Source organism: Triturus cristatus, chromosome 7 (assembly GCF_964204655.1).
Source record: "Triturus cristatus chromosome 7, aTriCri1.1, whole genome shotgun sequence".
In the NCBI taxonomy this organism is placed as follows: domain Eukaryota; kingdom Metazoa; phylum Chordata; class Amphibia; order Caudata; family Salamandridae; genus Triturus; species Triturus cristatus.
Genome location: NC_140590.1, coordinates 1856864669 through 1856883904, shown reverse-complemented (window position 1 = coordinate 1856883904; position 19236 = coordinate 1856864669). Strand labels below are relative to the sequence as shown.

Here is a 19236-nt window from a genome sequence, read left to right as displayed (position 1 = left end):
CAGGAAGGGAAGGCAGGAGAGACTTTAAAAAGTAAATTTAGAAGACAACAAACATGAATGTGTAGAACAAAGGGTTGCTAAGTAAATAGCCATAGTTTGCAACTGACTCCGAGCATAAGTTTACATTACTGAAAAAAGCATTTGTCGTAGTAAAAAGGTTGTGTGTGAGAAATAGCTACACAGAGGTGGTTTTGTAAAAAAGAAGCCCAAGTAAGGAACAGTAACATAAACGCTTATGAGCCGAGACTAAGGTACAGGGTCCTTGCTGTCAAGCAGTGCAAGAGTACTGCACAGTATACCCACTACGCTGAGCAACTCTGCAGCGAGTCTACCCTTAATAGAGCTTCAGGCAGTGCACAGGAATACTGAACAGGGGTGAATCCCCAGTCTAAGATGGCTGCCTCAGTGATGTTTATTGTTGGGCTTTGTTTCAAACATTGATGGCAGATAGGAAGCTATGGCCAGGGCGCACCCGTCAAGAAATGCAGCAGGAGGGAGCAGAAATGGTGTGGTCCAGGAAGTAGCAAACTGCTCACACCCCCATGGACTACAACAAAATGTTTATGCTATTCTGCAGCATGCCTGCCCTTTGTACAGTTCAGGCAGGAGACGGAAAGAGGTCAACAGTTGGAGAAAAAGGATGGTTGGGGTGCAGTCTGTCCGAGAAACAAACCTGGAAAAGGACAGCAATAGCATGTAGGGGAACCAGACTCTCACACCCATCTCCTGTATGGTAGGGCTGATACACAACTTGTCTGACCCTTGAAACACTTCAGGCAGCGGCTAAGATTAGCAAACATGGAAGCATCCTCTCCCTAAGATGGCCACCTGAATGGTACTTAATGTGTGGCGTATGAGGGCCTCTAAGCTCACCCAGCGGCAGAAGCCGGTGGCGGAGGAAATGCTGGTCTAAAAATACAGATTTGAATATGAAGAGAAATATCACACAGGCAGAGGACATTCAGAGAGCATGTGATATGTTTGTTTAAAATGTCCATTAGCAATAAGTTCTTCACAGCAACTAATTATTGAAAGTTTTAGGTTTTAGATTTGTAACCTCAGGACAAGATCAAGACTGTGGGTGGATTTTTGTGGCTTGGAGCATTGAGAGGTGTTGGATCTTTTCATGACACTATTTCCCACTTACCTGTGCTGGGGCTTAGAGAGATTTCAGTTTTGTCTGAGCTTTCTGTGTCACTGGAACAAGGATCATCTTCATGGCTGTCAGGAGAGGCTGTTGGGAAGAATAGATGTGATCACTAAAGATGCCTGCGACTTTACTTCTTGTGGTGTAAACCTAGAGCTGAGTGGCATGGTCTGAATGAAGACCACTGCAGCCCACACCTGTGACCATCATGGCCTCTGCGTCCTTCTTTAAGAACATCATTCCACATCCACCTCACGGACTGGACACTACGTTTGTGGACGTTATTATTCTGGTAGATGCGCCTCAATCATCAATTGCTTTTCTCAAGCACCAGAGGTCTTCCTCACTACCCAGATGTAGCTCTCACTCATGTCATGCTCCTCAGTTATCGTCCTCAGTCCACTCAATCCTCAATCAACCTCCTCACTCCTGATGCATCTTCCTCACTCTTCGGTAAAGCGCCTTACTTCTTATTCACGTTCCTCGCTCTTTAGTTTTCCTCTTCTGTTATCAACCTCACTCCTTAGTCGTCCTCCTCACTCATAGTCCTCACTCATTTATTGATCTTCTAATCTTCATGCCTTCTCTTCTCTCATCAGTCATCTTCAATGATCCTCCTCACTCAGTCGTCCTCAATGATCCTCCTCACTCAGTCATCCTCAGTTATCCTCTTTACTCAGTGATCCTCCTCACTCAGTCATACTCAGTGAGCCTCCTCACTTAGTCGTTCTGTTATCCTCCTCACTCAGTCATCCTCAGTGACCCCGAGTCATCCTTCTCACTCAGTACTTCTGTTATCCTCCTCACTTAGTCATCCCTAATTATCCTCCTCACTCATCAGTAGCCCTCAGTGATCCTCCTCACTCTGTCACCTTCAGTTATCCTCCTCACTCATCAGTCATCCTCAGTTATCCTCCTTACTCAATAGTTATCCTCCTCACTCAATAGCCATCCTCCCCAGTAATTATTTTCATTCCTCATTCATCCCCCTCACTCATCATGCATTCTCTTCACTCCTCATTCACCCCCTGAGTTAAACTCCACATTCAGCAGTCGTCCTCCGCAGTTATCATTCTCACTCTTCACTCATCCTCCTCCCTCACCCTCACTTGTCTTCCTCAGTTATCACCCCCACTCCTTGGTCCTCCTCCTCATTCGTCATTTATCCCCCACTCATCAGTCGTCCTCCTCAGTTCCCACCCTCGCACCTTGGTTATTTTCCGGACTCTTCATTCATCCCCCTCACTCCTCATTCATCAGTCAATGTCCGCATTTATCCTGCTTACTCATACTTTGCATTCTTCAGTTATTAGTCTCACTCCTTGGTCATCCCCCTCACTCGTCATTCGACCTCAACTGTCATTCTTCTTCTTCACTCTTCAGTTATCATCCTCACTCCTCGTCACCCTGCTCAGTCATCGGTTATCCTCAGTCCTTGGTCAGGCTCCTCAGTACTTATTCATCCTCCTTACTCATCAGTCGTCACCCTCCTCAGTTGTCATTCAGCCCCCTCGCTCATCAGTCGTCCTCGTCAGTTATCGTCCTTTATCTTGGTTGCCCTTCCTCTCTCCTCAGTCATTCTCCTCACTTTTCATTTATCTTGCTCACTTTTCAGTCATCATACTAATTTCTTGGTCACCTTCCTCACTCCTCATTTATCTTCCTCGCTCATCAGTCATCTTTCTTACTTCGCATTCACCTGTTCACTCTTCCGTCTTCCTCTTCTGTTGTAATTCTCATTCCTTGGTCGTCTTCCTCAATCCTCATTCACCTTCCTCAGATGTCATTCATCTTTCTCACTATTCGGTTGTCCTCTTCAGTTATCATCCTCACTCCTGGTCATCTTGCTCAGTCATCGGTTATCCCGGTTATTATCCTCACTCCTTGGTCATGCTCCTCAGTCCTTATTCATCCTCCCCACTCATCATTTGTCATCCTCAGTTTTTTCTTGGTTGTCCTTCCTCCACTTCAGTCACTCTCCTCATTCAACTTCCTCACTCATCAGTCATCCTTCTTACTTCTCATTCATCTGATCACTCTTCAGTATTCTTCATCACTTTCTCTCCTCACTTTGTATTCTCCATTGCTTAAAAAAATGAAACAATGGTAGCTGGAATAAACAAGATAGTGGCTCAGCACATGGGATGTATACCTCGATGCTTCTAACAATTATAAATTCGGGGACGGGTAATGGTGGTTCTTCAATACTCACTAGCCATCGAAGGTCTAGAGACTTTTGAGTCAATGCCATATATTGACAAATAACCAGATAAAAATCAAGGCAACGACTTGTTGGGACATAAGTTACATCGCAAATTATATCTCTGTTTGCAAACTCGTCGCTGTGTGATCTGTAGATCCCTGATTTGAGAAATGGGATAGTATGTCAACTCATAGTTCAGTTCAAGGGGCTTGTATGCACAGTAAGTAATTTAGCTGTATAGGTACGGCCAATCATAGTGACGTGCAAATGCAACAAGACATTGAAAATGCATGTTGATCATTTCAAAAGTAGGCACTTTATTCAGGACACACAGACGGGAACAACTGCCTGCTCTTCCATATCTAGTGAAGTGCTCCTGCGTGAGTGGTCGAAAGAAAGTACTTACTGTAGAACTGGTTGCCTAAGATGTCATGAAAAAAGATTCCATCTACTACTTATGTAGCCTGTCTGGTCTACAGAAGAACCACCAGAAAAACATTACAGATTTGTTGAGCTTTGGAGTAGAAAACGACACCTCTTAGATGCCAGATTGCTTCCTTTCTATCTCCTGCACTTTCTAGGAGGGTTCTTTCTGCCACATTTAAGGCTAGACTCCCTAATAGGGTTGGATTTAAGCACTTCCTGAAGAAACATACACTGGTGCAGTCATATCAACTGATGCATGACAATGAAGAGAAAGCTCTGTACTTCAAATCCTGCTATCAACTAAGGGGCAGCCAGTCAAAGGGACAAACAAGTGTCAAGAAATGTCCCCAGTCTTTGTGAGCTGCACGGGCTTCCTCTTCCTGATAGTATCATGCATAAGGCCAATTGCCTCGTCTTTGAAGCCATTCCTCTCAATTATCCCTAGCACGATTAGTTGTGGCTGCAGGGAGTTTTACTGCTCCACCCTTAATGCTTTATTTAGCAAGTAGGGGGCTGGGCCCAGCAGCTTCCCACAATCCTTGCAGATCTGCTGATGATTTTGGGCCCGGTGTCTCTGGGCCTTAAAATATTGAGTCCAGAGTTTGTGGACATCAGAATTCTGGGCCCAAAGACACTGGGAAACACGTGGTTGTCTGGAGCTATAGCTCCCCCAAGGATAGTGTTCCGGTAACTAGTAATGAGGTCCTAGGTTTTCACACGCATACTTATGTGGGGTCAAGTTTGAGCGATATGAAACTCCTTTAACATTAATGAGTGGTTAGGCGGAAGGCAGATGTGCAAGGAAGAAGGCAGATGTGTCTGCTGGACAATATGAAAATGTCAGGCTTGAGTAGGGTGAACAGAAGTGAGGACAATAATAGAATCATGTGGAGAGTGAGGGCCTCATGTAGGTAACATACTATTTACCGATTCATAAATACAGAATTTTACCGATTCGGTATTTATGAATCGGTAAATAGTATGTAGGTAAACAATCGGTAAATATTACCGATTCGGTAAATATCGGTATTTATGAATAGGTATTTACCGAATCGGTAATAATGCATCCCTTCCCATTCATTCCTATGGGCCTGGAGGCCCATAGGAATGAATGGGAAGCCAGTTACTATTACCGATTCGGTAAATACCGAATCGGTCATAGGGGAGGCATTATCATGGGTGGCAGGGTGTCACATTGACACCCTATGGCACCCCTGATTCGTGCATGTGTGCACATGTGGCGCACATACATGCCCTAAGGGCATGTATGTCTGCCACATGGCACTTTACAAATAGCACAAATATGCTTTTTGTAAGGTATTCGTCATTTACCATCAACTTGTAGTTGGTGGTAAATAACGAATCCAGACACCAATAATGCACTCACTTGAGTGCCCCCTACATTGCATTTCTGGATTCGGTATTTACCGAATCGGTATTTTACCGATTTCTTAAAATTCGGATACGGTAAATACCGAATCCAGAAATCAGCCACCTACATCTCAAGTGCCTCAATACCGGTCGGTAACGGGATATTAACCGAATTTCGGCCGTTACCGACGGGTATTTAGCTACCTACATGAGGCCCCTAGTGAGCTAACGAGTGTAGGAAGCCTGCTCTTTATACAGTGGACCAAAGAGAGGTACACTGTGTAAAGAGTCCAGGCAAACCCCAAAGGAATTACAGAGGCACAAACGACTCCCCAAATGCTCTCTGTTGTGGTAGCATGGGCGAGCAGTTAGGCATATCAGAGGGTAGTGCCAAGCATTGTTGACACACCAGATGCATTAAAAGAGACACACCAAGAATAAATTCGAGACCAATTTAAAAAATAAGTCCTCATTTTATATACATTTTGATGCCAAGAACTTTGTTATCAAGTAAGTACTTTTCTAAATATCTACTTTAGCAGGTAAGTTAAATATTCATGTACATGCGTTTTTACACACAATGCTTTCCTATGGGAGAAAAGTCATGTATAGCTTTCGGTTATTTGTGATCGGTTTCCGTGGGTCTCCTTCGGGACTTAGGGTCGTAGGGGGCCAATGTCCAAAGTACCACCAGTAGTTACTCGTTGCCTGCCCTGGGGCATCCCGAGTGCAGAGGTGTCGGTCGGGTTGGTAGCTGTGCATTCTATGCTGGTAGAAAGAAGAGAGGCCATCTAGAAACAGGCTGCGGAGAGGTACTTGAAGACAAAACCGGGAGCTCCCAACGTGGGCTCGGGTCACATGGGTCCTGGGGACTAAAGAGCACAGCCAGTTCGTCGGTACCTGGCCTGGGGCGCTCAGTTGCAGAGTAGAAAGGTCTGCTGGGCTCTGTGCGTCCTAGAGCTTTGCAGTCATCGGTCTCGCCGGTTGAGGGTGAAATATATTTCAGGACAGCTGGGCCACTCTGGAAATGGGTCTCTGCGGTGCGGACTTCCCTCGACAGCTGCTTAGCTACAGAGTTGTTGCAGTCCCGACTGGACTCTTACGATCTTTGCTTGTTACAAGGGGTCAGGTACACTGGGTAATGGTCCTGTGCAGCTCCGGTTGGTCCTGGTGTCTCAAGGGCTGGGGAACAGATCTGACCTTCAGGAGCACAGGGTCCTCTTTCTAGGGGCAGCTGCGTTGGGCTGGTTGGGGAGCGGCAACTCAATAGATCGGACTTTGTATTTCAGTGCCTGCAGACTGCAGGGGAGGAGCACCTCTACCCCAAGGGAGACCGCTTGGCAATTTGCAAAGTGATGGTAAACCACAAGGGTTCTTGTCAGAAGTTCAACTGCAGAACGAGTTGCTGGGTCACGATTGTTGAGACTTAAAGCGGCAGGCAGGGTTTGATGCTAAAAGTCCACAGCAGTCTTCAGTTCTCATTTTTTGTTGCGTCTCTCAGTGACCTTCCTTCTTAATCCGTCAAATCTGAATTCCTAGCATCAGGAGTGCCTCCTAAATACTCAAATTAGTGGTGATGCAGGAGGTGGCAGGTAGTGGCCAATGAGCTACTTACCTTCAGATTGTTTACACCCTCTATATGACCACTACCTGGGAATATTCCTGAACCAGAGCGCCTAATTCCACCACAACCAAGATGATGGAATTCTAAATTTCGTGTTCACATTAGGTAGTCCACCTTACGAGTGGAACTAGTCTGAGTGGGGCACACGCATCCTGAAAAATAATTTTATTTTGCCTGTGCTGGTGCCAAAGGGACCAGGGGCAAGGGGTGGCATTTCCCCTGGGGAAAGCTTGAATCACATATCAAAGGCGGCAGAAGCCTTTGAAGCCGCCTGCCTTGATATGCTGATCACTTGCCCATCCTGCTTGAAGGAGGTGATATCACCTCTGGCTGAAGCAGGCATTGTTTCTGCCCTCAGATAGTGCTAGGTTCCAACTGCATGAGGGTCAGAAACCGGTCTGTGGTGGAAGGCTGGTCTGCACCAGTCAGACAGAGCACTATTAGTAGTTAGGTTTTCAAGGGGCACCTCTAAGGTGCCCTCTGGGTACATGTAATAGTAAATCCATCACTGGAATCAGTGGAGGTTTATTAATACTAGATGTTTGATACCAAATACTCCTAGTTTCAGAGAAGCCATCGTGTAGCTGGGGAACTCTAATCACAAGTGTCCAGCATATATGCTCAAAATAGCTTCCCTGTCCACTAGTAATATCCAAGAATCGACTTAGGCATCACAGAGGCCTATCTGCTCATGCTGATATGTTCATGCATGTAGTGAGGAAATTCAAATACGGCCCCATCTTTCCTAGTAACACCATTACGCTGTTGCCCTCACTCAGGCACCTTCAACCTTCATAGTGTTTCTCTCTCATTCTATACTGTTGCACATATTACACGACCTTTCCTGTTTCCCTGAGCTAAGTCCATTCTGAGACCCGGCTCGAAGCAACTAATCCCCGAGATAACCATCTATTGACCCTTGGTGACCGTTCTCGGCCTCTCCAGTTGTTTTACGAATCACCATCTTCAACACGCAAACACGTCCTGTCGTAAATTAATTTAACCAAGGAATGGCTATGCCGCCTGACCTATAGGGTTGGGTAGAGAACACGACCCTAGGGAAGGAATTTCTATTACCCATTATCCTGTATCTTGTACAAAGAATGTTTTCTTATGGATGATTTGTATTTTTATTGCACATTGAGGGGGTTGTTGCTTTATGGGATTCAAGCGCTACAAAAGACTGTGAGCCACGGATTGAAGTGGCAGTCTCCTGAGAACCTACCACTGATGTACTTCTAGGACAACTGTACCTAGCTGCAGCTAATAAATTGAAGTTCCTATTCCAAACAGAGTGTTCCGTGTCTCTGTAATTTGGAAGGCGAACTCAGAAGATTTCAGGCGTACCCTGCGCCGCCAGGCTTAATGAGCCCGGTTCTTCAATTGGTGCCCTCTGTGAGGCTGCTTCAGAGGTCGTGGGTCCAGCCCAAGGATCGTGAGGAGCCCCGCAAGGAAATTCCGGAGGACGCGCACCACGTGATCGACCCCTGCATGTCGTAAGTGGACCGAAGGTTTTTTACCGTGTGGCTGCAAAGACCTGCTGCCCTGACTGCGGCCACACTTTGGCTCCCTTGGTAATTGGTATCGCGAGACATCAGACGGACCTCTGTTGGCGTATGAAAACATCTGGTTAAGTTAAGTATAGTGGCCACTCCTTTGTCTTTGTTCGACTTTTGCAAAAGCTGAAACCGAGGGGTGAGTGCAGTTTTTGTACTATAAAGTGACTAATTAACCCCTTGAAGTTTGTAAAGAAAGTATTGTGGTAGCGATGCCTGGTTTCAGTAAGTTTGGAAGATGGTTTTGTTGTAATCGCGATAGGGCTTCCCGACTAGAGGACTCTTGTCCAATTCCTCCGGCCGGAACTCCCACTTAATGAAGTATATTCTAAACATGGTATTGGCCCCATAGCTTTTAATGAGGCATGGGTTCGCTATACTAGGAAAGATGGTGTTTTACGATGGCCACAGAACGGCAGTTTTGAGCTCAATATTTTAGATAATTTGGAGAACACTTTGTTTAAGCGAAAAGCCCGGCCGGCTATGTTTGACTCTTTTCGCCTATGGCGTAAGGAGGCCAAACAGAAAGAAATAAAACAAGCTAAAAGAGATAGGAGGGATATGTCTATTTTACAGGCTGCGCAACAGTTTAAAAATAATGAAACCGATCATGCGATTGAGGTCTCAGATAGGCAACATCGTATGGCGGTAGATAAATGTTATCCAGTGTTGCCAACTTCTCCTACGGAGAAAAATGTGGACCCTGAGAAGGATCCTTTAATGTCCCATCTGTTGAGATTACCCCCGCCCTATGCGCAGGGAGCTAATGTACCTTTTGGATTACCGCCTGCCCCCGGTGCGAATGCACCTTTATTATTAGCACCTGCCCCGCCTGTTCCGCCTGTTGTCCCACCTGTCGCTCCTCAATCGGTTCCTGCACCCCCACCAGGCTTTTCTCCGGTATTACCGAGCTCTCCCTTACCTTCGGCTCCCTTCGTAAATGTTACTCCCTCTTCTGCCCCGCCTAATATTCTGTCTCCTGTCCTAATGACGAAATCTCCCTCCGCTCGGAGGCGAATGATCGATACCGTTTCTGGCCTTTTGTCCCCTCTCTTTGGGACATTTCAAATGGCCCCTGTCCCTTCTCGTAGACAAACTCGTAGTTAGCTCCCAGGTCCGGAGGAACGGGAAGTGCTAGATCTTCAAGCCCGAAGGTGGATCACGAATGGCCCCCAGTATAGTGTGCAAGATATTATGGTCACCTTTCAGCAGTGGGAGGCACCAACGCAGAGATATGTTTTTGATACTATGTGTAACATTTTAAGTCAAGAGTGGGAGGATATGGGATTGGGACGAGCCCCTCAGGGCCTGCTCGATGTACAGGCCGAGTTTGATAAAGGGCTGATTGTGGGCGCAGAGGTTGAGGACGCGGTAGGAACGCTTGTCACTTTTAGAATGATGCTTGCCTGCCGGTCCTTGCCAAAACGCGATTCCTCCGTCAGGCGAAAATTAAAACACAATCCCATGAGAGAGGTTCCCCCAGTGTGGAAAGAGGAGGTTGCAGCTCAGGGTGCTAATCCTCTTAGACCTGCTCACTTTCAGCGTGTGTGGGTACACGTTCCGTGGAAACGATCTGAGGTATTGGCCCTTAAGCAATCGTTACCGGACCCCCATAAAAATGCTGCTGGGTACTACAAAGAGTTGTCCCAAACTGTTGATGCATGCATTATGAATTTGGCCGATATAGACATGCTAATGGGTAATGTGGTCCCACAACCGTTATGGGCTAGGATTCGGAAGGAGGACCATGTGGGGGAACTGGGGGGTGATTGGGCTGCCATACTCGCCGCGGACAGACTCCAAGTGGGTGGTGCCAAACCTGAGGCTCTAATTACAGAACTCCCAGCTAGGATCATTGCCTTACTGAAAACTATGATGCCACCTCTGCGAGTTAATTGGGATAAGTTAGCAGCTTGTAAGCAGAAAGCGGATGAAAAAGTCTCTGATTTCTTCACTCGTTTCGAGGAGACGTTCATCGATCATAGTGGTCCGGATATGAGCACGGAAGGTGGCCAACGGTTGTTTGTAGACAAATTTGTGTCAAATTTGGCTCCGGAAATATCTAATAAGTTGAAGAATTCCGAAAGTGCGTGGGCGGTCTCCTCTTCGGCCCAGATATTGGCTACTGCCGAGTATTATGAAAATAGGGATAAAGAGGAAAGAGAGACACTTGATAAAAAGACCAAAGAGTTAAAACAAGAACCGTCCACCCATAAGGTCCCATCCGGGTCCGGGAGTGGAGTATCCTTTAAATCAACTCTGCCTTTTGTCTCTTCCTCCGTGCGGAGGAAGCAGTCGTGTTGCTCCTGAGTGTCATTTTCTACTGGAATTGGCAGCAATGTTGCCGGGTTCAAGGTATTACATCGCTTAATGTGTATGTGGCTAGCCAAGAGCATCAATTCGTACCCCGAAAGGCGTGCACTCGTGAGGTGTTGGGTCTTTGTTCTATTTAGGAGGGTGTCTACTACATGCCGTACCATGACAATAAGGGTATTATCTAATACCAATCCAGCAGACTGGCGAATGGAAACTGCTGCTGTAGCCCTCAAACAGCTAGGTAATGCCTTGGCCACTGGATCTAACGTGGCCGAAAAATAGGCACAGGGGCGTTGCTTGTCCCCAAATCGCCCTGCCCAACGTGAATATCAGCCGTCTCCATAATTCCAGAGACAGTTGCAGAGGTCTGGGCCTTTCGTTCACCGACCCCCACTGGGCCAAAATCAATGCGCTTACTGTAAAGAAGAAGGCCATTTAAAGTATAATTGCCCGGTTTTGTTACAGCGCACGAGCGGTATTCCCGCGTCACGAGGCCAGGGTGGTTATCAGTCAGCACCAAGAGGTAGAGGACGAGGTACGCCGCCTAATAACCAACGTTCCATGCCCCCTGGAAACTCCACGAATTATTTTGATCAGCAAAATGTTCAGTCTACCAACTATTACAACAGTGATTACTATACGGAGGATGAGAGTCAGAATTCCCAACCTAGCTAGGACAGCCATGGACAAAGTAAGGGAGTAGTATCAGTTCCAGTGGACCAAAGCGGGCCTTATGTTGATGTGGAAGCACTAGGTGTTACAGAGCCATTCCTATTAGACACTGGTGCAACGAAGAGCTCTATGATTCACTCTAAACTCCCTGGGGCACCTTTGTCTGGCTGTACAAATGTTTCTGTAGGTTTTTCTGGCGCCCCAGTTCAAAACCCAGTTTCATGCCCTTTGCCCATTTCAATAGGTCCGTACAAATTGGAGGCCCTGCTCCTTTTAACAACTAGTTGTGGTGAAAATTTGTTGGGCTTGGATTTATTGAAGAGATTGTATGCGACATTACACTGTTCCCCTTCTGGTGTACGTCTTACCTTAGGTAAGAAATTGGCCTCACCGATGTACTTGTCTAAAGATCAGCTTCCCCCTGAATTACAATCTCTTCCAGCCACCCTCTGGGCCACCGGCCCCAATGATGTGGGCCTCCTGCGGATTCCTCCCTACATTGTAACACTCAAGCCTAATACTAAATTTCCTCGCATTACACAATATAAAATTTCCAGTGACGGCGAAAAAGCTCTTTTGATTATAGTTCATGATTTGGTACAAAACGATGTGGTCGAAGAGACTAGGGGAAATGTATGCAATAGCCCTGTTCTGCCTGTTTTTAAACAAGCCAACCCTTCTCAGCCACCTGTCCATCGTTTTGTGATTGATCTCAGAGAGGTCAACAAGATTGTGGTACCTCAATTCCCTGTTGTCCCGGATATTAATGCCCTGCTGACAATAATACCAGCCTCAGCTTCCTGGTTTTCTGTCATTGACCTCAAAAATGCTTTCTTCAGCAATGGGAATGCTGAGGAAAGTAGGGATATTTTTGGCTTCTCCTTAGCAGGCCGAAGCTTCCGGTTCAAGCGAGCTCCTCAAGGCTATTGCGAGAGCCCCTCCATTTATAGTCAAGCATTGAAATCACAGCTCGATACTTTGTGTTTACCACCAGGGGCCACTCTCATTCAATATGTGGATGACCTGTTGGTTGCAGCAGATTCTGAAGACACTTGTAAAAAGGCTACCATTTCACTGTTACGCCACTTATCTGACCACAACCACAAGGTTTCACCATCAAAATTGCAATATTGCTGCCAAGAGGTTACCTACCTAGGTCATCTCTTGCCAAAGGAGGGACGGCGATTTACCCCAGAACGTATCCAAGCAATTGCCCAAATGCCTATTCCATGTACGCAAAAAGAGGTGCGTGCCTTTTTAGGTATTACCTCTTATTGTAGACAATGGATCTCCAATTTTTCCCTTCTGGCAAAACCTTTGTTGGCACTCACTCTTAAAGATACACCACACCCGCTTCAATGGACTGCGGAATGTCAGAAAAGTTTCACTGATTTACGCACTGCCTTGTGCTCTGCCCCTGTGTTAGGTACTCCTGATTACAGTAAGCCTTTCACACTCTACGTTCATGAGAAAGAAGGTTGCGCGTTATCAGTTTTAACACAACGATTTCGGGACAAGCAACGCCCCTGTGCCTATTTTTCAGCCACGTTAGATCCAGTGGCCAAGGCATTACCTAGCTGTTTGAGGGCTACAGCAGCAGCGGCAGTTTCCATTCGCCAGTCTGCTGGATTGGTATTAGATAATACCCTTATTGTCATGGTACCGCATGCGGTAGACACCCTCCTAAATAGAACAAAGACCCAACACCTCACGAGTGCACACCTTTCGGGGTACGAATTGACGCTCTTGGCTAGCCACATACACATTAAGCGATGTAATACCTTGAACCCGGCAACATTGCTGCCAATTCCAGTAGAAAATGACACTCAGGAGCAACACGACTGCTTCCTCCGCACGGAGGAAGAGAAAAAAGGCAGAGTTGATTTAAAGGATACTCCACTCCCGGACCCGGATGGGACCTTATGGGTGGACGGTTTTTGTTTTAAGCTTGCCAATGGTGAAACGACCTCAGCCTATGCAGTCACTACCTTGTACACTGTTGTAGAAACAGCGCGTATTATACATTACTCAGCCCAGGCAGCTGAATTGATAGCACTGACTAGAGCTTGTGTGTTGGCTGAAGGAAAAAGGGTGAATGTGTATACTGATAGTCAGTATGCGTTTGGAGTGGCCCATAGTTTTGGCCGCCTGTGGAAGGAAAGAGGGTTTCTCACATCCCATGGCACTAAGATACAGCATGGGCAATTGGTAAATGACCTCCTTGAATCACTCACCTTGCCCACTCAGATAGCGATTGTAAAGTGTAGTGCATATAAGAAGATCACTGATGATGTAGGTCAAGGAAATGCTTTTGCAAACCACATAGCGAAAGAGACAGCTAGAGACACTACAAGCCGCATGTATGTTGCGGGCTCTGCTAGATGGGTTGCACAAGGAGGGATGTGTGAGAATACAGTGGACAGTGTGAAAATGATCCAGGCAGAGGCCACAGAGAAAGAATTGAGGACGTGGAAAGAAAGTATAGGAAGATTGGATGTGACAGGGTGCTGGACAGACTTGTCAGAACATCAACGCTGGTTGTTACCAGATGCTTATGTACTCCCAGTAGTTACCATGGCACATGGTCCAGCCCATATTAGCGCTAAAGGTATATGCAAGCTTCTGGCTCCGGTATGGAAGAATGTGGGGATCCCTAAATGTGCAGACAATCTGGTTAAGCATTGTATTGTATGCTTGATGCACAATCCAGGGAAGGGAACAGCAACACCAACAGGCCACTTTGCTCCCCCAACTTCACCTTTTGAGGTTTTACAAATAGATTACATCCACATGGAACAATGTAACAATCTGAAGTACGTTCTTTTTGTGGTATGTGCCTTCTCCCGATGGGTAGAGGCCTATCCCCTGAAAGATAATACTGCTCTATCCACGGCAAAAGTCCTTTTGAAGGAGTTTCTGCCCAGATTTGGGTTACCGAGAATTATTTGGAGTGACAACGGAAGTGAATTTGTGGGTCAGATCATGCAGAAAGTATGTGCAGGCCTTGGCATTCAGCAAAAGTTCCACGCAGCAAACCATCCTCAGTCAGCAGGTTTGGTGGAATGCTATAATGGCACCCTTAAGCTTAAACTGGCGAAGATACAAGCCAGCACGGGTCTTGCCTGGCCTGATGCCTTGCCCTTGGCTCTCTTATCCACCAGAACAACCACCCATTCCCGTATGGGGCTTAGTCCTTATGAGGTTGTCTTTGGACGCCCTGCAAATGTTTGGGGAGTCCCAAGGCCAAAGAAATACTCAGAGATAGAGCATCCATTGTTAATTGACTATTTACATGATCTAACCACTAAGTTACGTGTCCTTCACCAACAGGTACAAGATACTTTGCCCCAGGCTTCAACGGATCCTGGTCACGCCATACGGCCGGGAGACTGGGTCTGCGTCAAAAACTTCCAGAGGTCAAAGAACTTGGAACCTCGCTGGAGAGAACCTCGTCAGGTACTACTGACGACGCGTACTGCAGTAAAGGTGGTCGGCAAAAGAACTGGGTACACGGGGTACATTGCAAGAAAGTGCCCCTACCATTGCCTTATGATCAATGGGTTCATAAACGAATTAGTGACTCTGAAACCGGAAGAATACCAAAATTTGGACTATTTAGCGATGCACGCCTAGACATTGCCGGAGCAGGACAAGACGACGACGAGGTCCTCCAGACAGCTATACCACCAGCAGTGAAATTGGACACTACTAAACCACATCTCCTTTTCCAAGAGCAAACTGTACCTGGTTCCCGGAGGTACGATTTGAGGCCCAGACTGAACAAAAATACCTCAATAGTGCTTCATTGACTTTGTCTTTATCCCGATTTCCACATGATTGCAGGGCCGTGATCGTAAGTCTCAGAATTGTGACCCAAGATGTGGCTCTAGGCCTGTGGGACTTGTAGGAAAGTATAGAGAACTACAGACAATCACAGCTGAGTGAAGCAACCTCCCGTCACGGGCAATATTTAGAGCTGGAAATGACTGCTAACAAGGGAATGGACAAAATACAAACAATGAGCACAAAGCATTGTAAATTACTGCATAATCGTTTTATAGTGGCTTTAATAATATTGATTTTGATATGTATTATATTGTCTTGTATAGGATGGGGACTACACGTAATTTTTACACAGCCTACTCCCAAAGTTACGGTTGAAATGCATACACATGTCACTCTACCACCTCATGTTGAGTCAAGAAGGAGTGAATTCCGCAACACATTTGTTTCTATGCTACACCAACATCAATTGGCCACTAATGCGACGAACTGTTGGGTTTGTGGTCTTCTGCCAAGTTCGGTGAATACTGGAATGCCATACATTACCCTTCCTTTTTCATTTAATGGCTCTTGTAGTGCATGGTGGGAATTGAGCGCCAGTTGGGTATTTTCATGAGATGGGGATACTCGAGAAGTAAGGAGCTTGGGAGTACATCTATACCATTTATCTTGGCGGGACAGAAAAAGGATATATGGGACGGATAGTGAGAAGTCAGAATATGCTGATCGCCAAACCAAATCTACGGATTTGTATTTTCTGCCCTCTAATAGAACCTCTCGAAAAGGACAAACTTTTCTAGTGGTACCTGGACAAGCACCATTCTGTATTAGGAAAGGAGGGTTAGAATATAAAGGTACAAGCAATTGCCAACATATTGTGACATTGAATGGGACAGATTGGCCTCGCATGGTTCCCTCACGTAATACATACTTCGTGTGTGGAAATAAGGCTTACACTTCTCTACCTGGTAATTGGAGAGGCACTTGTTATATCGCTTGGTTGTTGCCCCCTACATATATAGCAGATGTCAAGCATCATTTACAGAAAAGAGGGGTGGCGTCTGACCAGGATACGTCAGGACAAGGAGTCGGGGATGTCTTGAAAGGACTCCTTCCATTCTGGGGCCCAATAGCCAACAGTAGAGACATAAGACAACTAATTCGAGTTGTAGAAGCCACTGTCAATGAAACAGCTGGAGCTTTGAGTAACATCACTGCAGAACTCGCTGCTGACCGCCTTGTCACGCTTCAGAACAGGATGGTATTAGATATCATCGTTGCTGACCATGGGGGCGTATGCAGATTGATCAGATCTAGCTGCTGCATTTTTATTCCAGACAACGCCCTTACAGTTTACCAAGCCATCTCTAAGCTACATAAGATCGCTGAGTCCGTTCACCAGGATGAAGGGAATTGGTCTCTGATGGGATGGCTTGGGGGACTACTGTCTACATGGGGATGGAAGATTCTTACCTTTGTCGGAGCGACTTTGGCCATTCTCTTCTCATGTTGCCTTTGCCTACAATGTGGTCCAGTTATATGCGGGCTCTGCGCCACCCTGTGTGTTCCAAATCCGGTATCACAGAAAGCAGCGACCACAAAGATAATGCTGCAACAACAGCTTGTAGATTTCATGGCCATTGAAGTTGATTCAGATTAACAACAGCCTCTGGTTTCTTTGCCTGAGTAATGGCAAAAGGAGGGTCTGAGGAAATTCAAATACGGCCCCATCTTTCCTAGTAACACCATTACGCTGTTGCCCTCACTCAGGCACCTTCAACCTTCATAGCGTTTCTCTCTCATTCTATACTGTTGCACATATTACACGACCTTTCCTGTTTCCCTGAGCTAAGTCCATTCTGAGACCCGGCTCAAAGCAACTAATCCCCGAGATAACCATCTATTGACCCTTGGTGACCGTTCTCGGCCTCTCCAGTTGTTTTACGAATCACCATCTTCAACATGCAAACACATCCTGTCGTAAATTAATTTAACCAAGGAATGGCTATGCCGCCTGACCTATAGGGTCGGGTAGAGAACACGACCTTAGGGAAGGAATTTCTATTACCCATTATCCTGTATCTTGTACAAAGAATGTTTTCTTGTGGATGATTTGTATTTTTATTGCACATTGAGAGGGTTGTTGCTTTAGGGGATTCAAGCGCTACAAAAGACTGAGCCACGGATTGAAGTGGCAGTCTCCTGAGAACCTACCACTGATGTACTTTTAGGACAACTGTACCTAGCTGCAGCTAATACATTAAAGTTCCTATGCCAAACAGAGTGCTCCGTGTCTCTGTAATTTGGAAGGCGAACTCAGAAGATTTCAGGCGTACCCTGCGCCGCCAGGCTTAATGAGCCCGGTTCTTCAGTAGTATAGTGCACCCTGCCTTAGGGCTCTAAGACGTGTTGTAGGGGTGACTTATGTATACTGCTGTATCTGCAGGCATGGCACACAGGCAGTGTGCCATGTGTTGTCTTCACTTTTATATGCACCATGGCAGGTAGTTTGCATGTTGGTGCCGATGGGTCTCCCGAGGTGGCACAATGCATGCTACAGCCCTTAGGGCCCCTCTTTACTACCCATGCCCTGGGTACCTGGGGTACCATTTACTAGGGACTGACAGGGGGGTGTCAAATGTATTGCTAATTGGGGAAACAATTGTACAGTTTAGGGTAAGAGATCTGGCACTGTGAGCCTCGATAGCAGGAACCCAGCGCACTTTCTGTCAAATAATTTCATCAGTTACCAGGCAAAAAGCGGGAGTGACCATCTAAAAAAAGGTGCACTTTCCAACAAACCTTTGGACCAAGACAGATTACTATGAAGATAATTCTAAGGATTCTGGGATCAAGCTGACCTCCTGAAGCCATCAAAACTGGACCCCATATTGTTGGTTTGAAGACCGGCTACCTCCTGGTCTCTCTAGTGCTAAAAAAACAAGCATTGGCATAGCAAATAGGTCTCGCCTTTGTAACCTTATAAGTGTTTAGCCATGCAACAGTTGCATAACTAAACACTTATAAGGTTCCAAAAGCAAGACCTATTGGCTATGCCAATGCTTGTTTTAACTGCTGCAATCTATTGAAGCCTCACGGAGAACATCAAAGCGGCCGTGCGGTCGCGAAAGTGATCGCGATCAAACATCAAAGTGGCCGCGAAAGTGAAAGTAATCGCGGTAAAGCGCGACGCACACGCACTGTAGCTCTAAGCTGGCCTGGTAGCACTTATTGGAGCCCTCACAAAATGTCTCGCCAGACCAGCGCATGCGCTGGGTCAGGCGAGACCTAAAAAAGGGCCATATATAAACCATACTGGCATTGGATGTGTCAGCAACAGTGCAGTTCACACTTCACAGTATGGATAGGAATGGGCTTCTCCTTGCCCTGGCGTGGTTCTTACCTCTTTTTGGACAGGTGGGCAGTGGCATCCTTCTGGCTTCTGTGCAGCATTTGCTCCTTGGCTAGTCCTTAGAGTAAGCCAGGAACTTAGATTTGTTGCATCCCGAAGAAAAGGACAAAGAAGTGCTGCGAGAACTGAAGACTGTGGTGGACGTTTGGTGCCAAACCCTGCCTGTCAGCACCAAGTCCTGACAATCGTGACCAGTGACTCGTCCGGCAGCCGAGACTCTACCCAGAGTCCCGGTAGGCTGACAGCCCTTCGCAAATTGCCAGCAATCTTCCTTGGAGTAGAGAAGCTACTCCACTGCAGTCTGCAGGCACCAAAAAGCAGAGTCTGGTTTACCATGTTGCCACTCCCAGCCACCCTAACTCACTTGCCCCCCCAGGAAGCGGTACCTGTTCCAGAAGTTCAGATCTGTCCCCCCACCGAGCGAGAGGACACCAGGACCGCCCAGAGCTGCACAGCACCAATACCTGGGTTACCGGTCCCCTGCAGCAAGCTAAGACCGTGAGAGTCCAATCTTTACTCCAATGACACGGAGACTGAGCAGCCTTTGAGGGACGTCAGCACTGCAGAGACCCACTTCCAGGGTGGCCCAGCTGTCCCGATTTCTGCACCCTCAACCAGACAGACCTAGAACCGCGAAGACCTTGGACATACAAAGCCCAGCCGACCTTTCCACTCTGCACTTGAACGCCCAAGCCTGGGCACCGATGAACAAACTGTGCCCCCCTT

General features: G+C 46.7%; 1 protein-coding gene across 5 annotated transcripts in view; it reads right to left on the bottom strand.

Annotated features, from left to right (window-relative positions):
- Positions 1–19236, bottom strand: part of LOC146813471 (uncharacterized) — a 269121-nt gene that overhangs the window by 163688 nt on the left and 86197 nt on the right. For all 5 annotated transcript variants that reach the window (XM_085620247.1, XM_085620245.1, XM_085620244.1 and 2 more), the window contains exon 6: positions 1148–1234. In XM_085620247.1, the coding sequence (XP_085476373.1) occupies positions 1148–1234 (87 nt within the window). The remainder of the gene's footprint in view (positions 1–1147; positions 1235–19236) is intronic.